This window comes from Salvia splendens, chromosome 7 (assembly GCF_004379255.2).
Source record: "Salvia splendens isolate huo1 chromosome 7, SspV2, whole genome shotgun sequence".
Lineage (NCBI taxonomy): Eukaryota > Viridiplantae > Streptophyta > Magnoliopsida > Lamiales > Lamiaceae > Salvia > Salvia splendens.
In genome coordinates this window covers 6,027,407-6,051,350 of record NC_056038.1, presented here as the reverse complement: position 1 = coordinate 6,051,350, position 23,944 = coordinate 6,027,407, and the positions used below count along the sequence as shown (strand labels likewise).

Sequence of the window (23,944 nt, the reverse complement as noted above, 5' to 3'; positions counted from 1 at the left end):
ACGTAAAAGTAGTTACTCCGCACATGGAGGGATTTTTCGTGGTGGCCAAATTTATATTTTAGCAATATTACAAAACAAATAAAACGAAAATATACCAACTGCGTCTCTTTGAAAATATCTAGAGTGACGAATATCACGGTGGTGGTCATGTCTTCATTTTCTTTTTCTATTATGAGCTAGTTTTAAATTATTTATTTATTTTTGGTTTGACCAAAAGTGTCGAGCGTGCCTTTGGTAGAATCCGACTAATCTTGCTCGACCGGGTTCGAAGATTAAAATAATTAAGAAATTAGGTTAATCTTTTAACGTTAATGCACAAAGATTCAGATTTAATTTGGAATTGTTTCTTTTCTTTTCTATTTTTAATTACTAATGATATCCATCGGCGAACCCAATGATTAATCACTATACTAATTTATAGGCATATCGATGAGTGAAACAGCTGGCCGATGGATAAGGCAGTTGGGCCAAGGACATAAGACTTGACACTGCAACTTGAAACTACTAGTATAAATTTTTGTCATGGTGTATAGTACAGTATGTAGTATCATCCTCTACTCATGACCACTCATGCAGTGATATTTAATTGAGAAAATATTAATGCAATACTTTATTTAACTAGTTCTATTTTATCCACCGTAATCAATCTTCTAGCCTTAAATTAAATTTAATAAATAGTTTGATTTATTTTACATTTAGCTACGACCGACAACTGCAAAATGAAAAAAAATCTTAACGAAATCATGCAGTACATTGCATTTACTATGTGATAAGACGTGACACCAACTTATAGGGATCCCACTTCACATAAATTGACGAACCAAATCAATTGTGAGATTTTAATAGGTGAAATGTAAATTGTGTAATAACATGTGATAATATGATTCGTTGACTTAGTTATATATTTACCCTGGGTGTTGACTCGAATTTGTGTGATTACTTGTGACAATATGATTCATTAACTTAGCGATATATTTACCATATGTGTTAACTCGAATTTGTGGTATTGTTGAAGAAGAAACGACGTAACAATTAAGCTGCATTTCATCTTCATCGTCAAGCCCATGTTGATAATATTTGTGCTGCAGTTAAGTGTTGCAGCTTGTTTCTTCAATTCCATCTTTAGCTTTAATTAGAGATTATAAATGATCAATTATAAATTTTGTATTGTACTCCAGTAGATTGTAATCTTTTTTATTTTCCAATATAGAGAAATTTGGCATGTGAGTGATATTACCCTATTTAAGCTTGCAGTAAAGAGGAGAGAGAGATAGGTCCACCGGCCTGTTGCGTAGGTGTAACGCTCATATTATTGGGAAGATGAGAGAGAGGCCTATGATGAATATTCGATTTTTTTTGTCAAACGAATCGAAAAACCAAATTTGCTAAGTTTAAGCTGAATCAAAAAAATCGAATTAAATTTTTTAAATTTTAATTTAATAAATCAAATATTCAGTTTTTGACTTATTTTGCCAGTATGCATTTTTTGACACCCTAAAAAGTGAATAACAGTAGTATAATTTTCATCTCTTCTGCCTGCAATGTCAGATTACCTTCTCTCTCTCACTTTTTGGAGAATGGGGATTTTCATTTGCATGCAACCTTTGCTGATCTTACCGGTTTGCCTTTTTCCTACGTGACGGTGACAGGCTTACACGCACTCACACACACAATCGCATCAAAAGTTACCTCTCTCTCTCTCTCTCTCCTCCTTTTTGTGTGTATGTGTGGCGAAGATTCCCTCTATCTTAATCTGCAGTGAACTCCTTCACCACCACTATCATCGCCACTTTGAATTCCGTTGCGCATAAATCTATAATTCCCATGTATAAAGGGGAAAAGGTGGCCAAATATTCCTTTTCATCCCTTGCCTTCTTTTTGCTGTGGCTTTGCTTACTTCACTTTTCTTTTCCCCCTTTTCCGTGTATGCTTTTTCGCTTGTAATTTTCTGCTGCTTCAGCTCCTGCATTGTCATGCTTTAATTGCACTAGTTATTCTGAGATTCTGTTGTATGAATGTGCATTTTATCTGATTTGGTGTTTGGTATTGTCAATTCAATTTCAAGGACTTCCTAATTTCCTTTCTAGCATATTGCAGGAGAATTATCCTCACTTTGTGTTGAATAATTTTCATTTCATTCCAACTTTCTTATTTTTCATTATGAGGTAGTACAATTTTCAGTTATTGAAGATGGCTGAGGGTGTAACTAAGAACACATTATTCATGCACTGAAAATTTGAAACCATCATTATTCAAGTGATTATTAGAAAGAAAATCTCTAGATTAGGTAAGATTAGATTTGGCTGATCTGATGTTTCATGCTAATCTTGTGGCATAGGACATTTGAAGCTAGAAGAAGGCCGTATATTGAATAGGTGCAAGTGATGGGGGCTTCGAATTCCCGGTTGGAGGAAGACAAGAGCCTGCAGCTCTGCCGCGCTAGGAAGAAGTTCATCAAGCAAGCACTTAATGGCAGGTGTTCTCTTGCAGCAGCTCACACTGCTTATATTGGGGAATTGAAAATCATAGGAGCTGCTTTGAGGAGATTTGTGGAACCTGATCATCTTCAAGTTGAATCTTTAGTCTATCCATCAATAACTGCTACTCCTCAGCTCCTTGCTTTGACTGACAAGTCTTTCAATCGGTTATCTTCCTTGTCTCCGTCTCAATCACAAGATGTAGATGCAACAGAGAATCTGTTGCCATCCCCTTCACCTCGAGTCTCGAGCCAGTACCAGGCTCATCCTATGAAATTTACAGGGACAGTTTCCAGCAAAATTGAAGAAAAGCCTCCTGTTCCTGTTGTGGTATCAGTTGATTCAACTACTCCTCCTGTCACCACTCCCCGTTCAACGGAAGGACCTGAGTCTCCTTGGGATTATTTTGGCCTGTTCCACCATGTGGACAATGACTATTCTGCTGAAGGAAAGAGGATGTTTGATCAGGGTTCCGAGGACTCTGATGAGATTAGGCATCTTAGGAAAGAGGAAGGGATTCCTGATTTGGAGGATGTACGTGTGAGTGTGTCCTCAGAAGAAACACATGGATCAGAAGAAGAATTTGATGAACCTCCTATAGCTTCACTTGTTAGAAGTTTTAAAAATGTCAACACCGGGGCAGAGGGTGTCAGCAATGGTGAGTCTGCCATTAGTACAGAATCAGAAACCACGCATCATATGAACGGAAGGAAAGCTGATGTTGTAAATGGTAGTTCAGCCGACAGGCATCCTGAAGCTGTAGTATTGGAAACCAATTCTGCAAATGGGAGAAAAAATAATTCTCCTGGTCTATCGCTTCGTAGAAATGATAAGGAAACTAGAGCTGATGTCAGAGGTGCACTTGAAGACAAGGTTGTGCCTAAGGACTTGTATTCTAGCATCAGTGACATTGAACAGCTCTTTGTTAAAGCATCTGAATCTGGAAAAGAAGTTCCGCGGATGCTAGAAGCAAATAAACTCCATTTCCGTCCAGTTTTGACTGGGAGAGAACGTAACTCTCTCACGCCTATTGGTTTCTTATCTAGACATGCTTTTAATCAGTAATTTTCTCTGAGGCAACCCTTCAAATGAGACTTCAGAATAAAGTTTAATGACCTATGGAAGATTTATATGTTGCTTCTTTCTGCACTCATTTACTGCATCATCAAGATAATGTGTTATTAGGGGAAATGCATCATAGGAGTAGGTGTATTTTACAAGGAAATTTTTTTACTAAGTGATAAATTGACTCTAACATAGTGGATCACTGATCACATATATTTTCTTTAGCCTTCTCCTTCCGTATACTCTCTGTCTCACTTGGAAATAAATCTTTCTTTGTTTGACAGGTAGGTTAGCAGCTACATCACTCCTAAAGTCTTGTTTCTCTTGTGGGAAAGATCCAAGTGAGGTTCAACAAGGTAGGTGAATCATGCCTGAGATTTGCAATATGACATAGCTGATTGTAATGTGAAGGAAAGACACATGATCCTTGGATGGGAAAGAAATACCTTAGATTGAGTTGGTGTATTAGACATAACTTAATTTTGCTTCTAAACAAATCATACATTGAATCTATAGATGTTATATGAAAAGTGGTTCTAGGAGAAAAATGCATTGTGGGAGAAAGATAAGTGTGTAGATTCATTTTAGAACATACACTTTTATAGCATGTGACACTGTATTTTCTTTCAATTTATTTTGGGTCGATATCATTTTGTCTAGAAGGTTGAACAAGAACAGAACTTAATTTCAAGCATGCATATGATTAATCACACTTGTTATAATGTAGTACTATCTCTGTGGCATAATATGTAAGGTCTATTTAACTAATGAGTTTTTTTAGATAAATGTGATTTAATCAAGAGACTTGTGTGTACAATTAAACAAGGTTGCACAATAGAATTAGCATGAAGCTACTCTAGTTTCTTAGTAATTGGTGGAACTGATTTCTTGCTTTGAGATAAGGATTGCAAATTAACAACTTAGTACGACTTTCAGTTTGTTGCTCTACTAGGCACTATCTGATTATTTACTTATTTAATTGACTTTGCATTTCCTTCATCAGAACCTTCTCAAAATTCAGTCAAGTACTTAACATGGCCCCGGTCAGCATCATTTCGTTCTCTATCATCTCGAAATCTTGTAGCTACAAACTCCAATGGTGATATTGCTGATCCTAATAACACTCTATTCGACAACTTCTGCATGGTCTCTGGAAGCCATGCCTCAACCTTAGATAGGCTTTACGCATGGGAGAAGAAACTCTATGACGAAGTGAAGGTCAGCTCAATTTCCCTCCTCCTTACTTGGATATTAGGAATCTTGTTTCTGATATTTTACTTACATGGCAATATAAAAACAGCAGAATGCCAGCTTTGGTTTCATTCTCATCATACATGAAAGGAGATAAAGATGAAGTATCTTGAATTAACTTTATTAGAACTGATGCTGATATTTCAGGCATCACTTTGATTTATCGCCTGAGTCGCTTCACAATTGTAACTCTTGTGTTTGGATACCATCTCTGCCTGCAGGCTAGTGAGGCACTTCAAAGTAGTTTTGAACAGAAGTGCAAGCTTCTTCGACAGAGAGAATCACGCGGAGAGAATACTGAAAAAACTCGTGCAGCAGCCAAAGATCTACATTCAAGAATTACAGTGGCTATTCACAGAATCAATGCAATCTCACAGAAAATAGAAGTTATTAGAGATACCGAACTTCAGCCACAGCTCGAGGAGTTAATTGAGGAGTAAGTTCGATCCAAAGCTTACAATCAATGTTAACCCGATATCTTCCATTTCTGTAGATGCCAAATTTGTTAATAAACAATTATCATAGCCTAATCTCGCTGTTGTTTCCTTTCGATGGTTCCTGTTAGCCTGTCAGCTCATATACTTTTTTCATGTCATTGATGACAGGTTACGGAAGATGTGGGAAACAATGATGGATTGCCACAAGCTACAAGAACTCATCATATCGAAATCTCATGCCCCCGGAAGCACAAAATTAAAAATGCAATCAGATTCACAAAGACAAATCATCATCCAGCTCGGGTATAGACTCAGCTCTCTATCATCCAGCTTCACGAAATGGATCAGCGCCCAGAAAATCTACGTGGAAGCCATCGATAAATGGCTCTTCAAGTGCGTCTCAGTGCCACAGAAGAAACCTTCCAAGAGGAACAGAAGGATGAGACCACCATCCATGAGACACTGCGGTCCGCCTATATACATGCTATGTGGTGCCTGGTTGGAAATGATCGACACCCTGCCTTCTAAAGGCGTTGCTGATTCTATCAAGGAACTGGCTGCGGAAGTTGCTCAGTTTCTCCCACGTCAAGAGAAGAAGCAGGCCAAAGCCAACAGAAACAAGGCTGCAATGGATACACTGAGAGATCTAGACTATGCTGTGCCTCGTCTGGACCGTGTTAGGACGAGCTTGGAAGGTTTTCTTGTGAAACTAAACAGCTTTGCAGAATGTTCGCTGAGGATGTTTACTGAACTGCAGAAGGCCACCCAAGATGCCAAGATGAGCTATGAACAGTTTTTGTTGCAACGATCACAGTCACAGGTTGTGGTCTGAGTTAGGATGCATGTTGTATTATTATTATTATATAAATAAAAATAAATGAATAATAATCATTTAAATTATAAAGTGTGATCAAATTTTGGCTTGTCTCATGAACTTTGAAATTTGAATATTAAAACACGAAGTTTTAATTTTTCTCAATTGTCTCGTCATGTACAAATGTCAAATTTAAATGATGTTCAAAACAACTTGTTTCATTAACATAAATATTTCTTTATTTTCTTATTTATTTTTTTATTTGAAATATGGTCGTTTTTAATATCATCAAAAGTCATCGATTTGTGCATGAATGAGACACTTGAAAAAATTGAAATTTAGTGATTTAAGTAATTTCTGATTTCAAAGATCATGGCCAAATAAGAATTTGACCAAATTAAATAACTATTATTCCAAAAATAAACGGCATAGGAAATTTATTTCAAGGCTTTCGCGCGCGGAGGAGACGAGAAGGAGATAAGTGCTAGTAATTGCTAATTTATGGATGAAATTTCATCAATTTCGTAGTATTTAAAATTTTTTATTGATAAATGAACAGAAATTTAAAATTTAGACTTCTGCCCTAAAGTAGTAAGAAAAATGAATTTTAATTGATCGTATCTATCCAAAAAGTGTAAGAGCATCCACAACCGTGCTCTTGTCAACGAGCACGGTTGTGGGCCCGGCTCCACTTTTTATGTCTGGTCTTAGGCAAGAGCACAACACCCACAATCGTGCTCTTTCGCAAGGACGAGCACAAGGGTCCCACCATTCTATTATTCAATTTAAATAAAAACATTTCCATAATATTAAAATTCATTAAAAAAACCAAAATAATATTACAAATTCCAAATAAAATAAAAATTACATAATTAAATCCTAAAAATAAAAATTACATAATTAAACTCCTACAAATTACATAATTAAACTCCTAAAAATTAAAAATTATATAATTAAAGCCTAAAAATACTCACCTGGAAGACTATTCATCCGGCGGCACTACCCCCAATTGTTTTTGGAGACCCAATATCATGGTCTCATGCGATCGAAGTTGCGCGGGGGTCATAGTTGACCTATCGGCCATATTGAGTTGGGCCAAAATCGCCCACAACGAGTTTGTGGGGGGTGGAGGTGGCGCCTAGGGAACGGGAACTGGAGCGGGTTCGGGAGCATCGCCGGATGGAGTCGCGGCGCAACGGCAGTTGGCCGCCGCCTTCTTCCTTCCTTGCGGTCGGCGTTGGGAACCGCTCGGGCCGGCGTCGGGGCTACCCAAGTTAGCTCCGGCAAGTTGGCTAGCCACGTCTTCGGAGCCAGCGTCGGATAGGGATACCGACCTTGACCGTTTGGAGGAGCCGCTAAAGGAGGATGTTACGCCTCCCCTATACTTCGGATGCGACCTCGTCTCCTGCCAAATGTTGAGGTACTTGAACGGCTTGTAGTCCATGGATCGGTAGGTCGACAAGGCGGAACTGATGATGTCGACCTCGCTCCGACCGCTCTTCCTGGAGGTAATACCCCTGGAACTTTTGGATTTCTTCTTTGGCTCTGTATATGGCGTTGCGCACCATACTCTCGTTGCGCTCGATTGTTCCCCCCGGCCGGTTTTCATTGTACCGGCGACAGATGCGCCACCAATAATGATCGCCGGATTGTTTCGTGCCAACCTCCGGATCTTCGGAGATTGACAAGAACGCCTTGAACAATTGTTCCATCTCCGCCGGAGTGTACGGTGTGCGGACACCGCGAGTAGGAGTAGTCGGAGTTTGGGAGGGGCAGCTCGGCCTCGCTCTAGGCTCGGGTGTCCACCCGTATAGCCCTTCGAGGGCATCTTGGTCGTCGATCGAGTAAGGCCGGTAGCCACCCGGAACTCCCGAACTTTGGGTTTGAGGAGGGGCTGAATATTCTGTTTCCGGACTAGGAAACGGTTGTGAACCGAACCAATCGGGATTCCAACCGTGGGAGCCCGGGCGTTGATCGTCGTGGCCGGACATTGTTATGTTGTAAGAGTGGAAGAAAGATTGAGAATGGAAAGAGAGAATGTAGATGAGAATTGTGTAGTGTGGTGTGAATATTTTGGTGTGAAAGTGAGGATATTTATAGATGAAAATGTGTATTTTTAGGGGAAAAAATGAAAAAAAAATTAAAAGTGGGTAGAAAAAGGATATAATTTTTTTGAAAAGTGGGAAAATATTTTTTTAATCAGCTTTTTTAATTAAAAACCGATTTAAAAAAAAATCAGCGCCTGCCACGTCACCTGCTCGCTGGCACGGACGTGCTCGATGCATCGAGTAGCGTCATGACAGCGGCGCGAGCGCAACGGCGGACAAAGTCTCCGTACCGCTGACACGGACGGACGCCGTCCTGCTCGCGGATGTTCTAACGCTATAATCACAATGCTTAGAAACAATTTGTGCTTTACTCCCTCCGTCCAGCAATAGGAGTCTCAATTCTCCCGGGCACGGGTTTTAAGAAAGTTGTTAGAGTGTATAATAAATGGTGTGTGGTAGTGGAATTTGGGACCCACCAATTTTAGTTTAAATTAAAATTGAGCATAACCTATGGAATTCAAGAAAGCCAATTAAATTGATGTTTACCAAAGTTGAATGGCAGCCAATTAAATTGATGACTGCCAAAAGGGTAATTTACGTGCCTTTATAACAGTAGGAAGAATTCTTCAATTTTTGTTTGATTGCATGTAATAATGCAGCACGTTTCGGCTGACTCCATGGAATGCAATTGTACCTTAATGGCTGCCAAAATTTAAATTGGGAATAAGACATGGACAACTGAATTTAAAAAGAACACTCAATATATAAAAATATCCATTTCATTACAACTTGATCAAAATTAGGTGAAATCACCTCAATAAAGCTGCTCCAGCTGGTTGCTATAAATGCACCAACTACATAGAGTTTGAGGGAAATTTCCCTCTACAAAGAAATTGAGGGAAGGCAAATTTTCAAATTTCCCTCTTCAAAAAGTACAGTTACATTGATGGCTGCTATAAATGCATCAACTACACTCATTTAATCCACCTCACACCAACTCAAAATCTGAAAATCTACCAAAAACACTCCCAATCATCAAGTAAATTTAATTCCCTCAGAAAATTTTCATCATTGGGATGGATAATGGGCAGAGGCAAACCCTGCACTTGAGCAGCAATATCAAGAATAATGTGGTGCAGTTTCTACTCAAGCATAGCCATGATGGAGTACTATCAAGAGGGGTTGTAATGGAGGCAGCAGAAGCTCATGGCATCAGTAGGAAGACAGTATACAGGCTGTGGAAGGCAGCCAAGGAGCAGATGCAAAGGGGAGAACCTGCATTGATGGAAGGAAAGGTTAAAGGTTATCAACATGTTGACAGATTAGAACTTGATCAAGAAAAGGTTAGAAACTTATCTACTCTTGAAAGATCATCCCTGAGGAAAATGGCAGTAAAATTGAATGTGAGTAAGAGCACATTAGGTCATTGGGTGAAGCAAGGTAAACTAAGGCCACATACAAATGCAATCAAACCTGCCCTCACCAATATGAATAAGATAGCAAGAGCTAGATGGAGTCTTAGTCAACTTGAGCCACAGATTACTCAAGGTAGAGTTAAGTTTCAGAGCATGCATAATGTAGTTCATATAGATGAAAAATGGTTCTATATGACCAAGGTATCAGACAGGTACTACCTCTTGCCGGATGAGGATGAGCCATATAGGACATGCAAATCCAAGAGATACATCACCAAAGTCATGTTTATGTGTGCTGTCAGTAGACCACACTTTGGTATAAATGGGCAGTCCACTTATGATGGTAAGGTGGGAATATTTCCCTTCACTGAATTTCTGCCAGCACAGAGGAGGTCAAAGAACAGGGCAAGAGGCACCATGGAAACCAAAGCAATCAATTCAGTCACAAAGTCAGTAATGAAGGACTGCCTTATCCAACAGGTATGCAACATTTTTCATTCTATCAGATCTTAATAATTCTAAAAAGATCATCATCTAGTTATGTTATTGTTCTTGATGTCAGATTATACCTGCAATTAAGGCCAAGTGGCCTGTTGGGGCAAGTAAAGACATTTACATTCAGCAAGACAATGCAACCCCACACATAACTGCCATGGATGCAGATTTTCAGGCTGTTGCCAATTCAGATGGATTTAGAATCCAACTGATTTGTCAACCACCTAATTCCCCTGACACAAACATCTTAGACCTTGGATTTTTTAGAGCAATTCAATCACTGCAACATGAGAAACCTTGCAAGACTGTGGATGAACTTGTGGGGAATGTGTGTAGCTCATTTGAAGAGTTGTCACCACAAACTCTCAACAAAGTTTTCCTAAGCTTGCAAGCTTGCCTCAATGAAATCCTACAGTGCAGAGGTGGAAATGGATACAAAGTCCCACATATCAACAAGGACAGACTGCATAGAAATGGGGAACTCCCCAATGTGCTGGAAGTGGAGGAGGTTGTTGTGAGAGATGTGTTGCACTACTTACAAATGCCAGAGAACAGTGTTGGGGCAATGTATGATATTGAGCCTCTGTCAAATGCATTTGGCTTCTAGGTCAGCATCAGATTGGGTATGGGATATTGGTCTAATCTTTTTGGTGTGTTTGGTCAGGCCATAGTGTTTAGTGAATAGGGTAGGCTGATTTTTTTGGGTGTGTTTGGTCAGCCCCTATGTTTTTTGGGTTAGGGTCTGAATTTTTTGGTGTTTTTGGTATACATACATAGTGCAAGCCCAGTGTAATGCACAGATTCAGGACAATGAATATGAGACCCTCATAAAAGTTTCATCATAGGCCATTGGCTCTAGCCTCCAAACCAGAAATTGGGGTGGCTATTTCACACACAACAGGAACTACAATCATATCCCAGCAGATAATGTAGCAACTACAAACATATTCCATAAGTACTTGAGCAATAATGAAGCATTATGCAATCACCTCAGAAAAATGTCATCATATGCATAGTGAAAAGCCTCCAAACCAGAATTAAGGGGTGGCTATTTCACACACAACAGACACCACAACCATATCCCAACAGATAATGCAGCAACCGAATTCCAATTTCATCATAATCCATCAATTACATCAACAGATAATCACCACAAACATATTCCATCAGATAATGCAGTAGTGTAATCGGCCAAATAGTGCATATTTCATCATATTCCACATACATATTCCATCAGATAATGTAGTATTGTAATCAGCCAAACACAACATATTTCATCATATTCCAACCACAAATGTCATCAAATAGGCACAGATTAAACCTCCTAACCCATAAGGGGGTGGCTAAATCAACAAAACAAAATAGCCAAATTTAAACCCTAAAATCCAGAATCTTCAAACCCTACACAGGGGGTGATTCTTACACAACTCACAAGTTTAGAGGAGATCTTTCATGCCGGGTAAGAGAATCAGGAGGATCTCCTTGAACCAATCCTCTTCCTCAACAGGTCGCCTCCGCCTCTTCACTCGCGGAGCTTCAGGGTCCAAATTGGACTCCGATCTCTCGTAACCCGGCGTATCAGGGACAATAAGCTCAGATTCGAGCATGGTCGCCGGCGTATTAGGGACAATAAGCTCAGATTCGAGCATGGTCGATGGTATAGCTTCCAGATCTGGAGTTTCAAGGTACATAGGGGGCTGGGAATCGGTCCAGGGAGGGACGTCGACCGTCGGAGTTTCAGGAACAACGGTAGACATCGAATCACCCGCCTCCCAGGAGTATGTAGGAATAGGTGACAGGTGGGTTGCAATAGGAGTCGGGATCGACCCCTCCGACGGGTCGAACGTCCACTCCGGCGCCGGATTCAGCCGAGGCCAACGTGGAAGTTCAATGCGATTTCCAGCCGAATCTTACCCATAGATGGGGGATCGGGGTGGAGAGGGTGCATTTTCCATCGACGGTCGACGTGGGGGGAGGAGGAATAGGAGGCGGCGGAGTTTAGGGTTTCGACGGATGAAGATAAGTGAAAGCAAGAGTCAGAGAGTGAGAGCATAGAAGTGAGAGAGTCAAGGGAGGGTAATGAAGAGAGTGAGAGAATATTGGGGGGGGGGGTTATTTTTTTAATGGCATTTGAGTAAATTAGTGGGAAGAGGGAGGCTAATTTAATTATCCAAATATGGTAAGTAGAACCGGGACTCTTATTCCCGGACATCCCAAAACTGAAAAACAGGACTCCTATTGCTGGACGAAGGGAGTATTACTCAACTTGTCCAAAACGGCGTCTTAACGGCTCCCACTTCAAACTTAACGGGCGCTTCTACCGTCAACAGTAACGGCACTTTCCCGCGGTTCTGCGCATTCCTTAACTTCGCTTTAGCGGCACCGCCAAGAACGATATCGGAACCCGCCACCGTCGCCCGAACCACCGTCACACTCTTCCTCGGCTGGTAGAAATCGGGCAAAACGCCGTAGCCGAGCATCACTCCGTCGTAGTAAACATTTACGGAGCTTTCCTTCAAATAGTAGATGTCGACCTTGCGATTAGGGTTCTCGGCTCTGACGGTGACGTCGAATCCCGGTGAGATCGGCGTCGCGGAAGTTAGATTCATTCCGTGTATAGCGACTTTGGTCACTGTGTAACCCGGCGATTGGAATCCGAAGACCAGGTACATCGCTACGGCGGAGACGGCAGCGGCGATGATCAAGAGGAAGAGGAGGCATGAGGTGAAGCAGCAGCATCTGCAGCAGAAGCTCCGGCGTTCTCTACCTCGGCTGAGCTTCTCGTATTTTGCGGTGTTCCCCGGCGGAGGATAGTAGAAGATCTGCTCTCTCGGTACCCGGACGACGTAGGTTGTGGGTGGAGGAGCCAGATTCGGAGGCGGAGGCTTCTTAATCTGGTCGGATTCAGCTTGTGGTGGTGCGTCGGTTGAAGGCGAAGGCGGAGGCGGAGAGTCTGCGGCGGCAGCCATTCTTCATAAATCGGGAATGGGAAATTGGAAATTGGGAATGAGGCAGTAAAGATATCTATTTATAATATTGCAGCAAGATCTGCCCCTCCGTTGCCAACTGCGCTACGTCCCTACGGGCAAGATATCTATTTATAATATATACACACGCAGCGTGGAGATTTTTTGAATTTTTATATGTGTGTGTGTGTGTTTGTGTTTGATAAGTTGGCATCCGCGTGAAAACAGTTGTTGCATCAGCAATGGCGGACGTCCACGCGGAATTTCCCCCGGCGTGCGGGAATTCCGTAGCGGGCGTCCGCCATTGCGCGTCCCAGGCATAGATACGGAATTCCACGAAGGAATTCGCAGTTCCGCGGCGTTCCGTGCAGACGTCCGCCATTGCGTTGACGCCCGCGGAATTCCGCTTTTTCATTAAATATTTTTTTTCGGTTCCTATATATACATCCCGTTGAACTTCATTTCATTTGCACCACTTGTATTAACAAGTTTCTATCTCTCTAAAAATACCTTTCTTTCGAATCAACAATGGAGCACCACAACAGCGATTCCCCCGCCTCGAGCGAGTCACCGGCGCCCCATTTTCCCATCGGGGGGAGTACGCCGATGTCCACTATGATACCTCAAATGCCGGGGATGATGCCTCAGTCTCAAATGCCACCGGGAATGATGCTCGGATACTACAACATGTACCCGCAGTGGTATGGGATGATGCCCCAGATGCCCGGGGCGATCCCCCAGATGCCGGGGATGATGCTCCAGATGCATGGGTCGCTTGTCGCTGCGGGGGAATAGGCAGGGGGTCCCCCAATGAATCAACTATGAAGGAACAGAGCTATTATTATTTTAAATAATTAAATGACTATCCAGAAATGTAAGATTGCAAATAAAACTATTAAGAATCTACTTCAGTATCCAATTATACATTACCATTCAATGTCTGTTAAACCAAAATTACAACCATCTAATTCATGGATGCAATTACAACATTAATTTGCAGACGGATTCTTATACCAAAACAAAACGTGTGAGTAAATAATTCAATTTTATTTCTTTTGAAATAAATTACTCCATTTATAAGTTACAATCATCAACCAGCGCAGAGCAAAAAATGAAAAAGTGCCAGTAAAAAATATAAGTGTCTGTCTGTAGAAGCGATTGTTCTCTCTGTTGGTACGAGCCTTTAAAGTGCCCAGCCAAGTTTCTCGAAACAGAATGTAACGATAATTGGTCCTCCTAAATCCCCAAGCAAACACCCTGCAAAAAAATTAATCATAAAATACTTAGTACTACTCCACTAATTACAGTTAATCAGTATGGTTATCATCATGAATCATTATGGTGTCATACCAACCCACTGCCCCGTTGAGGGACGAATCAACGTAGCTCCAATGCCAGCTCCGATAGATGCAAAAACTAGTGAGGAAACACATCGGACACTGGTACCATAAACCTTCTTTCCGAGTGTCTTAATTTCCTCTGTTGTATCAATTGTTGCATCACTGTCATTCTTGGATTTAGTTATAGTATAAAGAAATCCATAGATATTGATGCCAACTTGAACAGCCCATGAAGCTACAACTCCGAGGAGATGTCCTATTAATAGAAAGATAGGTATTAGCACGATCTAGAAAAAATGATAAGTACTAGGTTTCACCAACGAAAGCTTATGCAAGAGTCCAAGGTTTAGACATGGGACCTCTGAGGGTGGTTCTGCTAACACAGAAACAGAATGTACAAGTTGGCATTTTCCTTGCTGCCTTCCGAATTGCGGATTTGGGAACATCTGCGGTGGTTAATATGTAATGTAAGGCATTTAGAGAACGTGTGAAGAACTGGTATAAAAAAAATATACTACTAACATATAAAGATTGTACTATATATTATTACCCTTCAGAAGTTTCCATGCTATGCGTTGTGAAGCGAAATGAACAGCAAGTCTTTCAAGGATACGCCTTGTGGTAACCACACTCGTCTGAACATGGACAGCAAGACAAAAAGGTTAATTTAGCCAAAAAACACTCAATTCTGGCGCTTGAAGCCAAAAATTTAGTTTTGGTGAAGAACCAAGACTCTATGTATGGTTCTCAATTCTCATCAATATTTAGTTACGGCATACTGCTAGACTGGAAAAATAAACTATACCCATTTTTACACTGATATCAAGTAAAGAATATTACCTCACGGGCTATCTGTATCACTGATTTCTTAAATGGCTCAACCAAATCTACATGATGCTCTTCAGGATTCTCAACTAGAAAGTCTTCCTCGTCATCCTCTCTAGGTGGACGGGGTTCCAAAAGAGGCAAATAGAATAACATAAAAGACCTCAATGATGTCAGGCCAAAATTTTTCCAATGAAATGCTGAGAAGAGTGGTTTCAACTGGATATCATACTGCTTGAAACTATCTCTTACTTCATTCCCGAAAGTATTCCAAGTGGAAATACTTTTACTGCTCTTCACAGCAACAGATGCATCAACATAGCCAACTTGCCCGCTCTGCATAACAGAACTGAAATCTTCATCTAGGACTGCACCAGCATCACAATAGGTAATGTGCATAGGGCCATCCCTGAGATAAAACGTGGATACATTAATACTAATACACCATCCGATCAATCCACAAGCAATATTAAGTAATTGTGATACAAAAAATTTACTGGACACAAGACCTTTCATAAGCCATGCAGATACTATCCAGACCTTGCATAGCATGGGTACCATCGCATAAAAGTCCCCCTTGAAAACAATACATTCTAGAAAGAAGTTGAGGAAATGACTAGCAAAGATATAGCAATAATTGTTCCGGGATTAATATAAACATAACAATGAAAATTTACATTACTTATGATAATCTCAAACAGCCATGCTTTCTTCAAATCTCATAGTGGGCTTTTACTTGGGATTAACAAAATACATGAATGATCACACAAACTTTGCAATCCTAACTCTTTAAAGAACCAAGCAAATTTTCTCAAACTGCAGAAATAACCAACAGCTTTATGATAGACTGGTACATGCAAACCGGTGGAAGCAGAAGCCGATGTTTTACTATATCAATCACTAATTTAGTACTACTACAACCAATCAAGCTCCTATTGCATCAGTATCCCTACATTAACACTTCAATTCCACCTAAGCTGGGATAAAAAATGATAACTTTTCCCCAATATAATTACTGGGTTGGATCAAATAAAAGCAAAAACAATTATCATCTATCAAAATATCAACAGCTCAATGCTTCAACCTACTGCATTTGTCAAACAAAAATATACACATTATTAAACACAACATACCCAAACAAAGCTCGATAAGCAAAAGGAGTTGCAATGGCGAAATAAGTGGCGGAGGAGGAGGCACCCACGAAGCTTCCGGAGAATAGGCCTTTGGAGCTGAAAGCTTGGCTCCCAAAGTTGGAATTTTTCATAAGCGCATCACGAATTGCATTGGTCGCCATTGTTCGGAGCTCCTTATCGCTCAAAACTCAACTCGACGAAATGTATTTCTCCCCAAATTTATCAATTTCCTAAATCATAGCAGGGTTCTGATGCTACTTAACTACCAATGATGATGATTTTTTGCTTGCAAACCCCTAAACCGATGAAGATCTAAACAGAGGAACGCGCTTTTTCCAAATCTAGCCGGCGAAGATTTACAGAAGATCGAGAGTTATGGGTGATTATTGCCGTGAATAAGCAGAGATGATCATCTAAAATCGGCTGCTCACTCAAACCCTAGGTCGAGGGGTTTTTTCCTTTTTTGTTCTAGACCACATGTAACATTCCTTCTAGTGTACCGGACTTTTTTTTTTATTGCGCCTTTGGGAGAGACGCATGACCCTCATGCGTCTCCTTTTAATGAAACGCATGACGGAGATGCGTCTTTTATAGAGACGCATAAGGGACATGAGTCGTTAAATTTTTATTTTTTTTCTTTATTTTTTTGAAAGACGCATAAGCGTCACGCGTCTTTCATTTTTTTTATTTTTTTATTTTTTTTATTTTTTTTAATAGTAAAATAAAATAAAAATAAAAAATGAAAGAGGCGTGACGCTTATGCGTCTTTGCCTGTGACACATGACGCTTATGAGTCTTTTAAAAAAAATAAAGAAAAAAAAAATAAAAATTTAACGACGCATGTCCCTCATGCGTCTCTATAAAAGACGCATCTCCGTCATGCGATTCATTAAAAGGAGACGCATGAGGGTCATGCGTCTCTCCCAAACCCGAAAAAAAAAAAGTTCAGTACAAACACGGAATCTAAGTTCTATTCTAGAACAAAAAAAAATCCCTAGGTTGAGTAATAAACTCAATGCATTGGGCTTGGTCGGCTTGGAAATATAAAAAAATTAATACTAATATTAAATTCATTCCCCCAAAATATAAAATTTTTAAGTTACACTATTTTTAATAAAGTAAAAAATAAATAGTAGAAAGATAAAAATAATTGAGAGTAAATCTTGCCTTATTAGAGATTAAAAAAAACTATCCTAAAATAAAAAAAAAAATTAATTTCAAGAGACATATCAAAATATAAATAGTTGTTACAAAAAATGTACTAGTAATAAAAATAAAAGATATAGTAATAAAAATACAAATTTGGAAAAGTGAACCAAAATGTGATTAACTCGTATATACCTGCCAAAAGTAGAATATTAGTATTATTGTTAACTCTTTGGAAAAGTTTTTACAAAAATTGTAGTAATACACATTTTTTTCATAAAAATGTAATTTAATATCCGATTAATAAGTAATTTTTTTAACGTATATGACAAAAAAGTGAATTTTATTATATAGTCCATATAGTTACAACTAAATAATCTCAAATAAAATTTAACTCTAATCATAAAAAAACATATCATTTCTATATTTGTTCGTCCACAAGAAATATGTGTAATATGCTAAAAATACCACTACTAGATTATTAAGGGCGTTTTTTCCTCAACGGTCATCCGGCGACGATTAGCTCGGCAGACAGGGGGTGATCGGCGACCTGCGGAGGCTCGGCGATCGTCTGCTTTGGCTCGATACGTGAAAAGGGTTCCCGTCGAACTTTGCTGAAGACTGAAGTAGGTTTAGGGTTTGTGATCACTTTTGGCGATAAATATGTAGTAACTTATCATTCATTAATTGGATGAGTAATACCAATCCCTATTTATAAAGACTAAGAACCATATATCTTGGTTCGACCTCCTACTCATCTTCGGAAATGACTAACAAAGAAAACCTAAAACGGAGCTTATAATTATGCTCGACTCAATCAATAGTTAGTAATAAAAATAATAAAAGTCAATTAATAACAAGGACCGAACATAACTAATTAACACGCCACATAATCGTGGAGACGATTAGGTGGCCGTGTGGCTCTCTTCGGGCGCGCACTCGCCCTTATCTCCTTCGTCTCTCACTCTCTTGAGTACTCTCTCCAGCCTTCTCTGCTCCCTCCACGTTGTTCTCTTCTATATATTCCACTGCTTCATCGTTCTCTTCGTCTTCTTCGGGCTAGTGTGCGTTCCTAGTCTAAGTTGTCTGTTGCTTGCTCGGCAACAACCGTATCATAGTACTAGTTTTTATGACTGCTTAAATTTACACCCCTTATGTTTTGATGTTAACAAAAACATTGTAGAGAAAGTTTTGACTTAATATATGTGACATAATGCTGAGAGCGAGGATACATGCATAGATCAAAGTGTGTGGATGCATGCACACCCACATGTGCCTTAGTATGCCCAAAAACAGCAAATGAATTTATGCCAATTAATAGTTGCTATAACAGGAAACTTTGTGGATCCGACTCTTTTGGTTAGGATTCAATGTATCCAACCTAATCTTATTTTAATTTTGATTAATTATATTTTGATAGAGAACTAATAACTTATAATTGGATCTGATCGTAATTGCAAAAAAACACAAAAGTATGATATTTAAACATAATTTTCCCCTTATTTGCATCGAAAATATTTGTTGCATTGAGACAAGTTTTATGGATGTGGATGTGGATGAACTGTGTGTGTGTGTGTTTGGGAGGAGAGAGAGATACTATCAGATATCAACTTATCATAGATCTCGAGCCAACAAAATATTTCCTGAAACGTTAAAACACATGATATTTTAAGCTTTGTACATCAACAACCAAACATAATAGAAACAGAGCAAATAAAAACAAACCTACACAACAAAATTAAACTACTATGATAAACTACATATTCATATAATATCTACATAAACCTAATCAGGATTCAAACATAAATCCTCATTTGCTTTATTACTCCACAACTCAAGCCATGTTCTGATTGAGGCCGCATCGTTAGTTCGCTAGTACCACATAGACACATCCTGCTTCGCCATGTTGTCCCTCTGAAAGCCCTCGCCGAAGTCCGCCGACCCAGACATGTCGAACGGCGAGCTAAACATCGCCGGGAAACCATCAGCTGACCGGAACAGCCCAGCATCATCGGCTACGTTCACAGTCTCCACCTCCTTGTTATTATTACCTGCATTCAGATTGCTCTCGTAAAACGACATAAGCTCGTTGATCATCCTCTGCCCGTCTTCCGGAACCCCAGCTCCAGACAGATCGAAAGATCCTGGATTTGGAGGAAACGCGGTTGGCAGCTTCATCCCGTTCATCTGATTGTTGTTGGTGTTGTTATTGAAGCTCGAAACCCCAAACTCAGGCTGGTGGTTGTGGTTGTCTCTCCACGTTCGATCACGAAACCCATAGCGAGTGTCGTTGTAGAGTGCCGGTGGTTGATCCATTATCATCGTCGTGCCATTCGCCTCATTGATCAATTTTCGCTTCTTGGAGAAGTCCAAGTCGATGATGGTTTCATCCTTGATGGGGGGATGAAACAGAGCAAGCGGGCTAGGCTTCTGCTCGTGCACGTCATAGCTAGACGCCTCGGCCCCTTCCACGTCGTACTCATTGATGGGGAATGGTCCGCTGCTCTCGGAGGAGGACAGGGGCAGGCAGTGGTTGGGGTAGAGTACTCGAGCAATGGCTTCCTCTTGGTTAACAATGGCCAGCCAGGTCGTGCTCTCCTTGGCAGTCATTTTGTCCTGCAAACCCTTAGACTGCCTCACGAGCTTCCGGATCTTAGCAATGTCGGGAGACATGTGCTTGATGACCGCAGTCAGGACGCCAACCTTGAACGCCTTCTTCAAGTCGTGAGGCTTCTTGTAAGGCGGAGGGCCACCCTGGTCCCTCTGCAGGCCTAGCTGATGCCACCACTCCTCATTCCCAGTCGGCCACCACGGAGGCGAAACCCCCTTCTCCAATGGGAATCGCCTCTGGGGAGGGTTGCAGTGCTGCATCAGAGAAGACAGCAGAGACCCAAGGGTAGTGTCCTGAAGCTCCTGCAACGTGTGAGGAGTCGGACCAATAGCGCTACAACCCTCCTTCTCGCCCGGGATCTTGTTATCCGACAGGTACTTAGCTATCGCAGCTGGCCCGTTGCGATCAAATCTCACCTTCTCCTTCCACCACTCCCTCAGATTGTCGGACGCCCCACTCACAGGCTTGCCATTCTCCGGGATGATCCCATACACGAACCCCTGAGCGTTGCACACTTCCATCATTTTCAACATGTACTTCAAGATCCCATCCTGCGCCCTCGACATCTTCTTCCTCCTCGCCTGCTCCTGCGAATGCGAATGCGAAAGCCGTTGCTTCACACAATCAACACCCTCTTTCCCCTTGCTCATCTCCTTGAGCCGCTTCAGCCGCATCTTGTCCCTCCACATTCTCTTCTCGAGCTCATCCAAATCGATCTCCTCATCGGAGTAGTCATCATCCTCTGCCACCGCCTCGGCCTCAGACTCCGCAGGCTGCACGGCACACATATCTGCTCCCTTTACAGGGAGAGATTGAAAGAAATCAATGTCACCAAACCCCATGTCTTCAAACATCATCATCGTTTCAGATTTTGAACTCTATTCAGCTTCAAGCTTTGAAAGAGTTAAAAAGGAATCACCAAAAAAGGTGTTCCTACCTGCAAACAAGCAAATTATGAACATCAAGAAATTTCCAGCTAAGATTGCTAAAATTTATACAGAGACAAAATTAAAACACATGCAGAGATTCCATTTCTGGTTTATTCGATTATACATTTATGCAGAAATTTATAATAGTAATAAACCTAACTACAAAATTTAGCATATCACAGAGATCACATGAACTTTAACCAAAAAGTTGGAAAAGAGAAAGGTGAGCTTTCAGTTCAAAGTTTTAAAATTCTACTAAAATCTAAAAGCAAAACCGCAGATCTAACAGATTACAGAAAAAAGGTAGCAATTGCAGAAGAAATATTAAAAAACATGAAAGCTGTGAAACAAATTGAAGCATCAAATAGCTATAGTATTTGGTAAAAACTCATGCCACAGCCCAGAATCATCTGAAATTTGAATTAAAACGATTTACATACAAATTGCGAAATCAATTTCTCCAAAAAATCGGATCCATAAGCTGTTCACAAAGTCAGGGAAGAAAGAAGAAGCCTAATATTTATGAAACTGAAAACCCCCAATTTTGTAATTGAAAATATTACTAGTGGGGCACTGAAGAAGAAAAACTCATCACGCAACCCACCCCTAATTCCGCACGTTTTCAAAATAAATTACTATTATAAACAACAAATCGATCAAAGACTCCAACTTTTCAACTCAAAATGAAGGAAGACATAATTAGAAGCGTGCAAGGAATGAAGCAAGAAGAAACGAAGAAGCAGCAGTAGATAGTTACTGTTTTCTTTGTAGCTGAGAGAATTCCTGTGAAGGAGAAAAAGAGGTCCAATCCCCTTTTGTCCTTGGCGCAGAAAACTATTGACCCTGTGTAGAAAATGAGAGAGGGATGAAGAAATTGATGGGAGAAGAGGAGTGTTATTTATAATGACAATTATTGGAGTGGTGCTTCATAAATCGGATTGTCGTTTCGTGAAGCAGAGCCGTGTAAGAAAATTTAATACAACGTGTGTGTGTGAGAGAGAGAGTTTTGTTAGATTCACAACAGGAGTTTGGCTATTAATCAACGTTTTATTTCCCTAATTGAACCCTATATATTATTTAATATTCACCTGAAATTGACATAAAATGTTGTTTATTAGTACATTAAAAATACTAATTATTTACAGTTCAGAGCAATATTTCCTAATTGTATTAATTTTTGAAAATTTAATTCATTTTCTTAGTAAATGAGAGTTTGGCATATAATGTTGTTTGTATCATTAAAATTGGCATGTAATGTTGTTTGTATCATTAAAATTAAGTCATTTGCTGATTTAATGATATTTTTGTAGTACTATTTTTGTAGTCTTTGGAATATATTTTATCTTCCTTTGATGATTATATTTCAGTTATAAAATATATGAAAATATGTAAGTACGAAAAATTCCACATGTATAGAATTAGTAGATTGCATATCAGTTTCAGCGACTCGTGGTAATAAACTTTTTCTGACGTTTGGTTTCGTGAGAAATACGCAAACTCGAATTTTATAACCAATTTTCACCAGCAGATTGATGTGACGATAAATGCGGAAAAATTAGGTGAATATTGAGCTAAAGTTGAAGAAATGGTCGAGGTAGTTAGAATCCAAGCATGAAAGAAATGAGGCTTATTATTATTTCTAATATTTAATTCAAAATTTTAATTTTTTAGATTCGCAACAGGAGTTTAGCTTTTAATCAATGTTTTATTTCCCTAAATGGACCGTAGGTATATTATCTAATATTCACAAATTGACATATAATGGTGTTTATTACATTAAAAAACGAATCATTACTGTACACAATAATATTTCCTGAGTTAATTAATTTCTAGCTTTATTGCAATGTATCACAAACCATCATTCTATTTATTACTCAGTATACCATTTTCATTCTGTACATAATTTATTTGAATCATCTGTTTACCATCGTAAGATTTAAAAAAAATATACGTACTGTATTTATTAAATTAAATTGTGAAAACAAAGTAAAAGACAAAACAAAATTAATAATAAAAATTAAAATAATGATTTTTGCTAAAAGATAAAATAACTCATTTAGCTCGAACACATGTAAATTAGAAATGTAACTTAATTAGCCGATGATGGAGAGAATAGCTTTCAAATTAAACATCATGATAAACAACATAAACTTTTCAGGTGGGCAGATAAAATTTGAATAGTTTTTTAGGGACGAGGATTGATCGATATTCTCTAATGTATATATATTGTTTATCTGCTTCTATTTTTTTTACTAGATTGCAAATAGGACACACTATAGTATCATCTTTTGTTGATGCTTATATTTTAATTTTAAAATATACGAAAAACTTTACATTTATAGAATTAACAGAATATTAGTTACAGATTGTGAACTTTCTGTGGCCATACATTTTTTATGACGTTCAAGTACGTGAGGAATACGCGAACTCAAATTTTATGACCAATTTTCACATGCAGAATGATGTGATGATAGAGTAGAAGAATTAGGTGGATCTTGAGCGAAAGTTAAAAAAATAGCAAAGGTCGTTAGAATCTAAACAGTGAAGAAGTGAGATCGAATCTTCTTATCTTTCTAAGTACTAATTAATTTGTTTTAATTTGTTTTCTTAGTAAATGATGGTTTGGCTATTAATTGACGTTTTATTGCCGTAATTGGACCATGTATATTGTTTAATACTAGTATATATTCATTATAAATTGACATATAATGTTGTTTATTTCAATTTAAAAAACAAGTCAAGTTCTGTTCACAGTAATATTTCATGAGATATAATGGTTTAATAAATTCGGTCGAGAAAAAAAACTAGGAGACAAAAAAAATGAATAAGTAAAAAATTTAAAATGAATATTTTTTCCAAAAGAAAAACTAATAAATGTATCTTTTTTTGTAATCATTTTTAAAAAATACTAGCTAGTATCTTATTAGAAAAGACAAAAACTTCTAAATTCATAGACTGGGCAAATAAAACAACTCAAAAAAAACGGTACACT

The 23,944-nt window shown here is 39.2% G+C and overlaps 5 protein-coding genes across 9 annotated transcripts; 2 read left to right on the top strand and 3 right to left on the bottom strand.

The window, feature by feature from the left end:
- The first annotated feature begins 1,361 nt into the window (after positions 1 to 1,361).
- LOC121741641 (nitrate regulatory gene2 protein-like) lies at positions 1,362 to 6,130 on the top strand. 3 transcript variants are annotated; one of them, XM_042134490.1, is made up of 6 exons: positions 1,362 to 1,842; positions 2,339 to 3,489; positions 3,827 to 3,898; positions 4,546 to 4,760; positions 5,015 to 5,229; positions 5,399 to 6,130. In XM_042134490.1, the coding sequence occupies exons 2-6, from the start codon at positions 2,385 to 2,387 to the stop codon at positions 6,060 to 6,062; spliced, it is 2,271 nt and encodes a 756-aa protein (XP_041990424.1). In that variant the 5' UTR covers positions 1,362 to 1,842; positions 2,339 to 2,384; the 3' UTR covers positions 6,063 to 6,130. The 3 variants fall into 3 exon arrangements, with proteins under 3 accessions (XP_041990424.1, XP_041990426.1, XP_041990425.1); XM_042134492.1 differs by having other exon boundaries at positions 1,837 to 1,924; XM_042134491.1 differs by lacking the exon at positions 1,362 to 1,842 and adding an exon at positions 1,854 to 2,165.
- Positions 6,131 to 9,168: 3,038 nt separating this feature from the next.
- Positions 9,169 to 10,609, top strand: LOC121810308. The gene is made up of 2 exons (XM_042211106.1): positions 9,169 to 9,987; positions 10,070 to 10,609. The coding sequence occupies exons 1-2, from the start codon at positions 9,169 to 9,171 to the stop codon at positions 10,607 to 10,609; spliced, it is 1,359 nt and encodes a 452-aa protein (XP_042067040.1).
- A 1,654-nt stretch (positions 10,610 to 12,263) lies between these two features.
- Positions 12,264 to 12,971, bottom strand: LOC121810307 (NDR1/HIN1-like protein 13). Its single transcript, XM_042211105.1, has one exon. The coding sequence runs from the start codon at positions 12,969 to 12,971 to the stop codon at positions 12,264 to 12,266; it is 708 nt and encodes a 235-aa protein (XP_042067039.1).
- Positions 12,972 to 13,996: 1,025 nt separating this feature from the next.
- LOC121742363 lies at positions 13,997 to 16,720 on the bottom strand. Of its 2 annotated transcripts, none has more exons than XM_042135482.1 (6): positions 16,267 to 16,720; positions 15,149 to 15,542; positions 14,859 to 14,943; positions 14,668 to 14,754; positions 14,319 to 14,564; positions 13,997 to 14,225 (listed from the first exon to the last, which is right to left on the bottom strand). In XM_042135482.1, exons 1-6 carry the CDS (start codon positions 16,425 to 16,427, stop codon positions 14,152 to 14,154), a joined length of 1,047 nt encoding a protein of 348 aa, XP_041991416.1. In that variant the 5' UTR covers positions 16,428 to 16,720; the 3' UTR covers positions 13,997 to 14,151. The 2 variants fall into 2 exon arrangements, with proteins under 2 accessions (XP_041991416.1, XP_041991417.1); XM_042135483.1 differs by lacking the exon at positions 16,267 to 16,720 and adding an exon at positions 15,643 to 16,242.
- Positions 16,721 to 19,051: 2,331 nt separating this feature from the next.
- On the bottom strand, positions 19,052 to 21,938 carry LOC121742112 (ETHYLENE INSENSITIVE 3-like 1 protein). 2 transcript variants are annotated; one of them, XM_042135151.1, is made up of 2 exons: positions 21,710 to 21,938; positions 19,052 to 20,960 (listed from the first exon to the last, which is right to left on the bottom strand). In XM_042135151.1, the coding sequence occupies exon 2, from the start codon at positions 20,881 to 20,883 to the stop codon at positions 19,285 to 19,287; it is 1,599 nt and encodes a 532-aa protein (XP_041991085.1). In that variant the 5' UTR covers positions 20,884 to 20,960; positions 21,710 to 21,938; the 3' UTR covers positions 19,052 to 19,284. The 2 variants fall into 2 exon arrangements, with proteins under 2 accessions (XP_041991085.1, XP_041991086.1); XM_042135152.1 differs by lacking the exon at positions 21,710 to 21,938 and adding an exon at positions 21,393 to 21,682.
- Between the last annotated feature and the right edge of the window lie 2,006 nt (positions 21,939 to 23,944).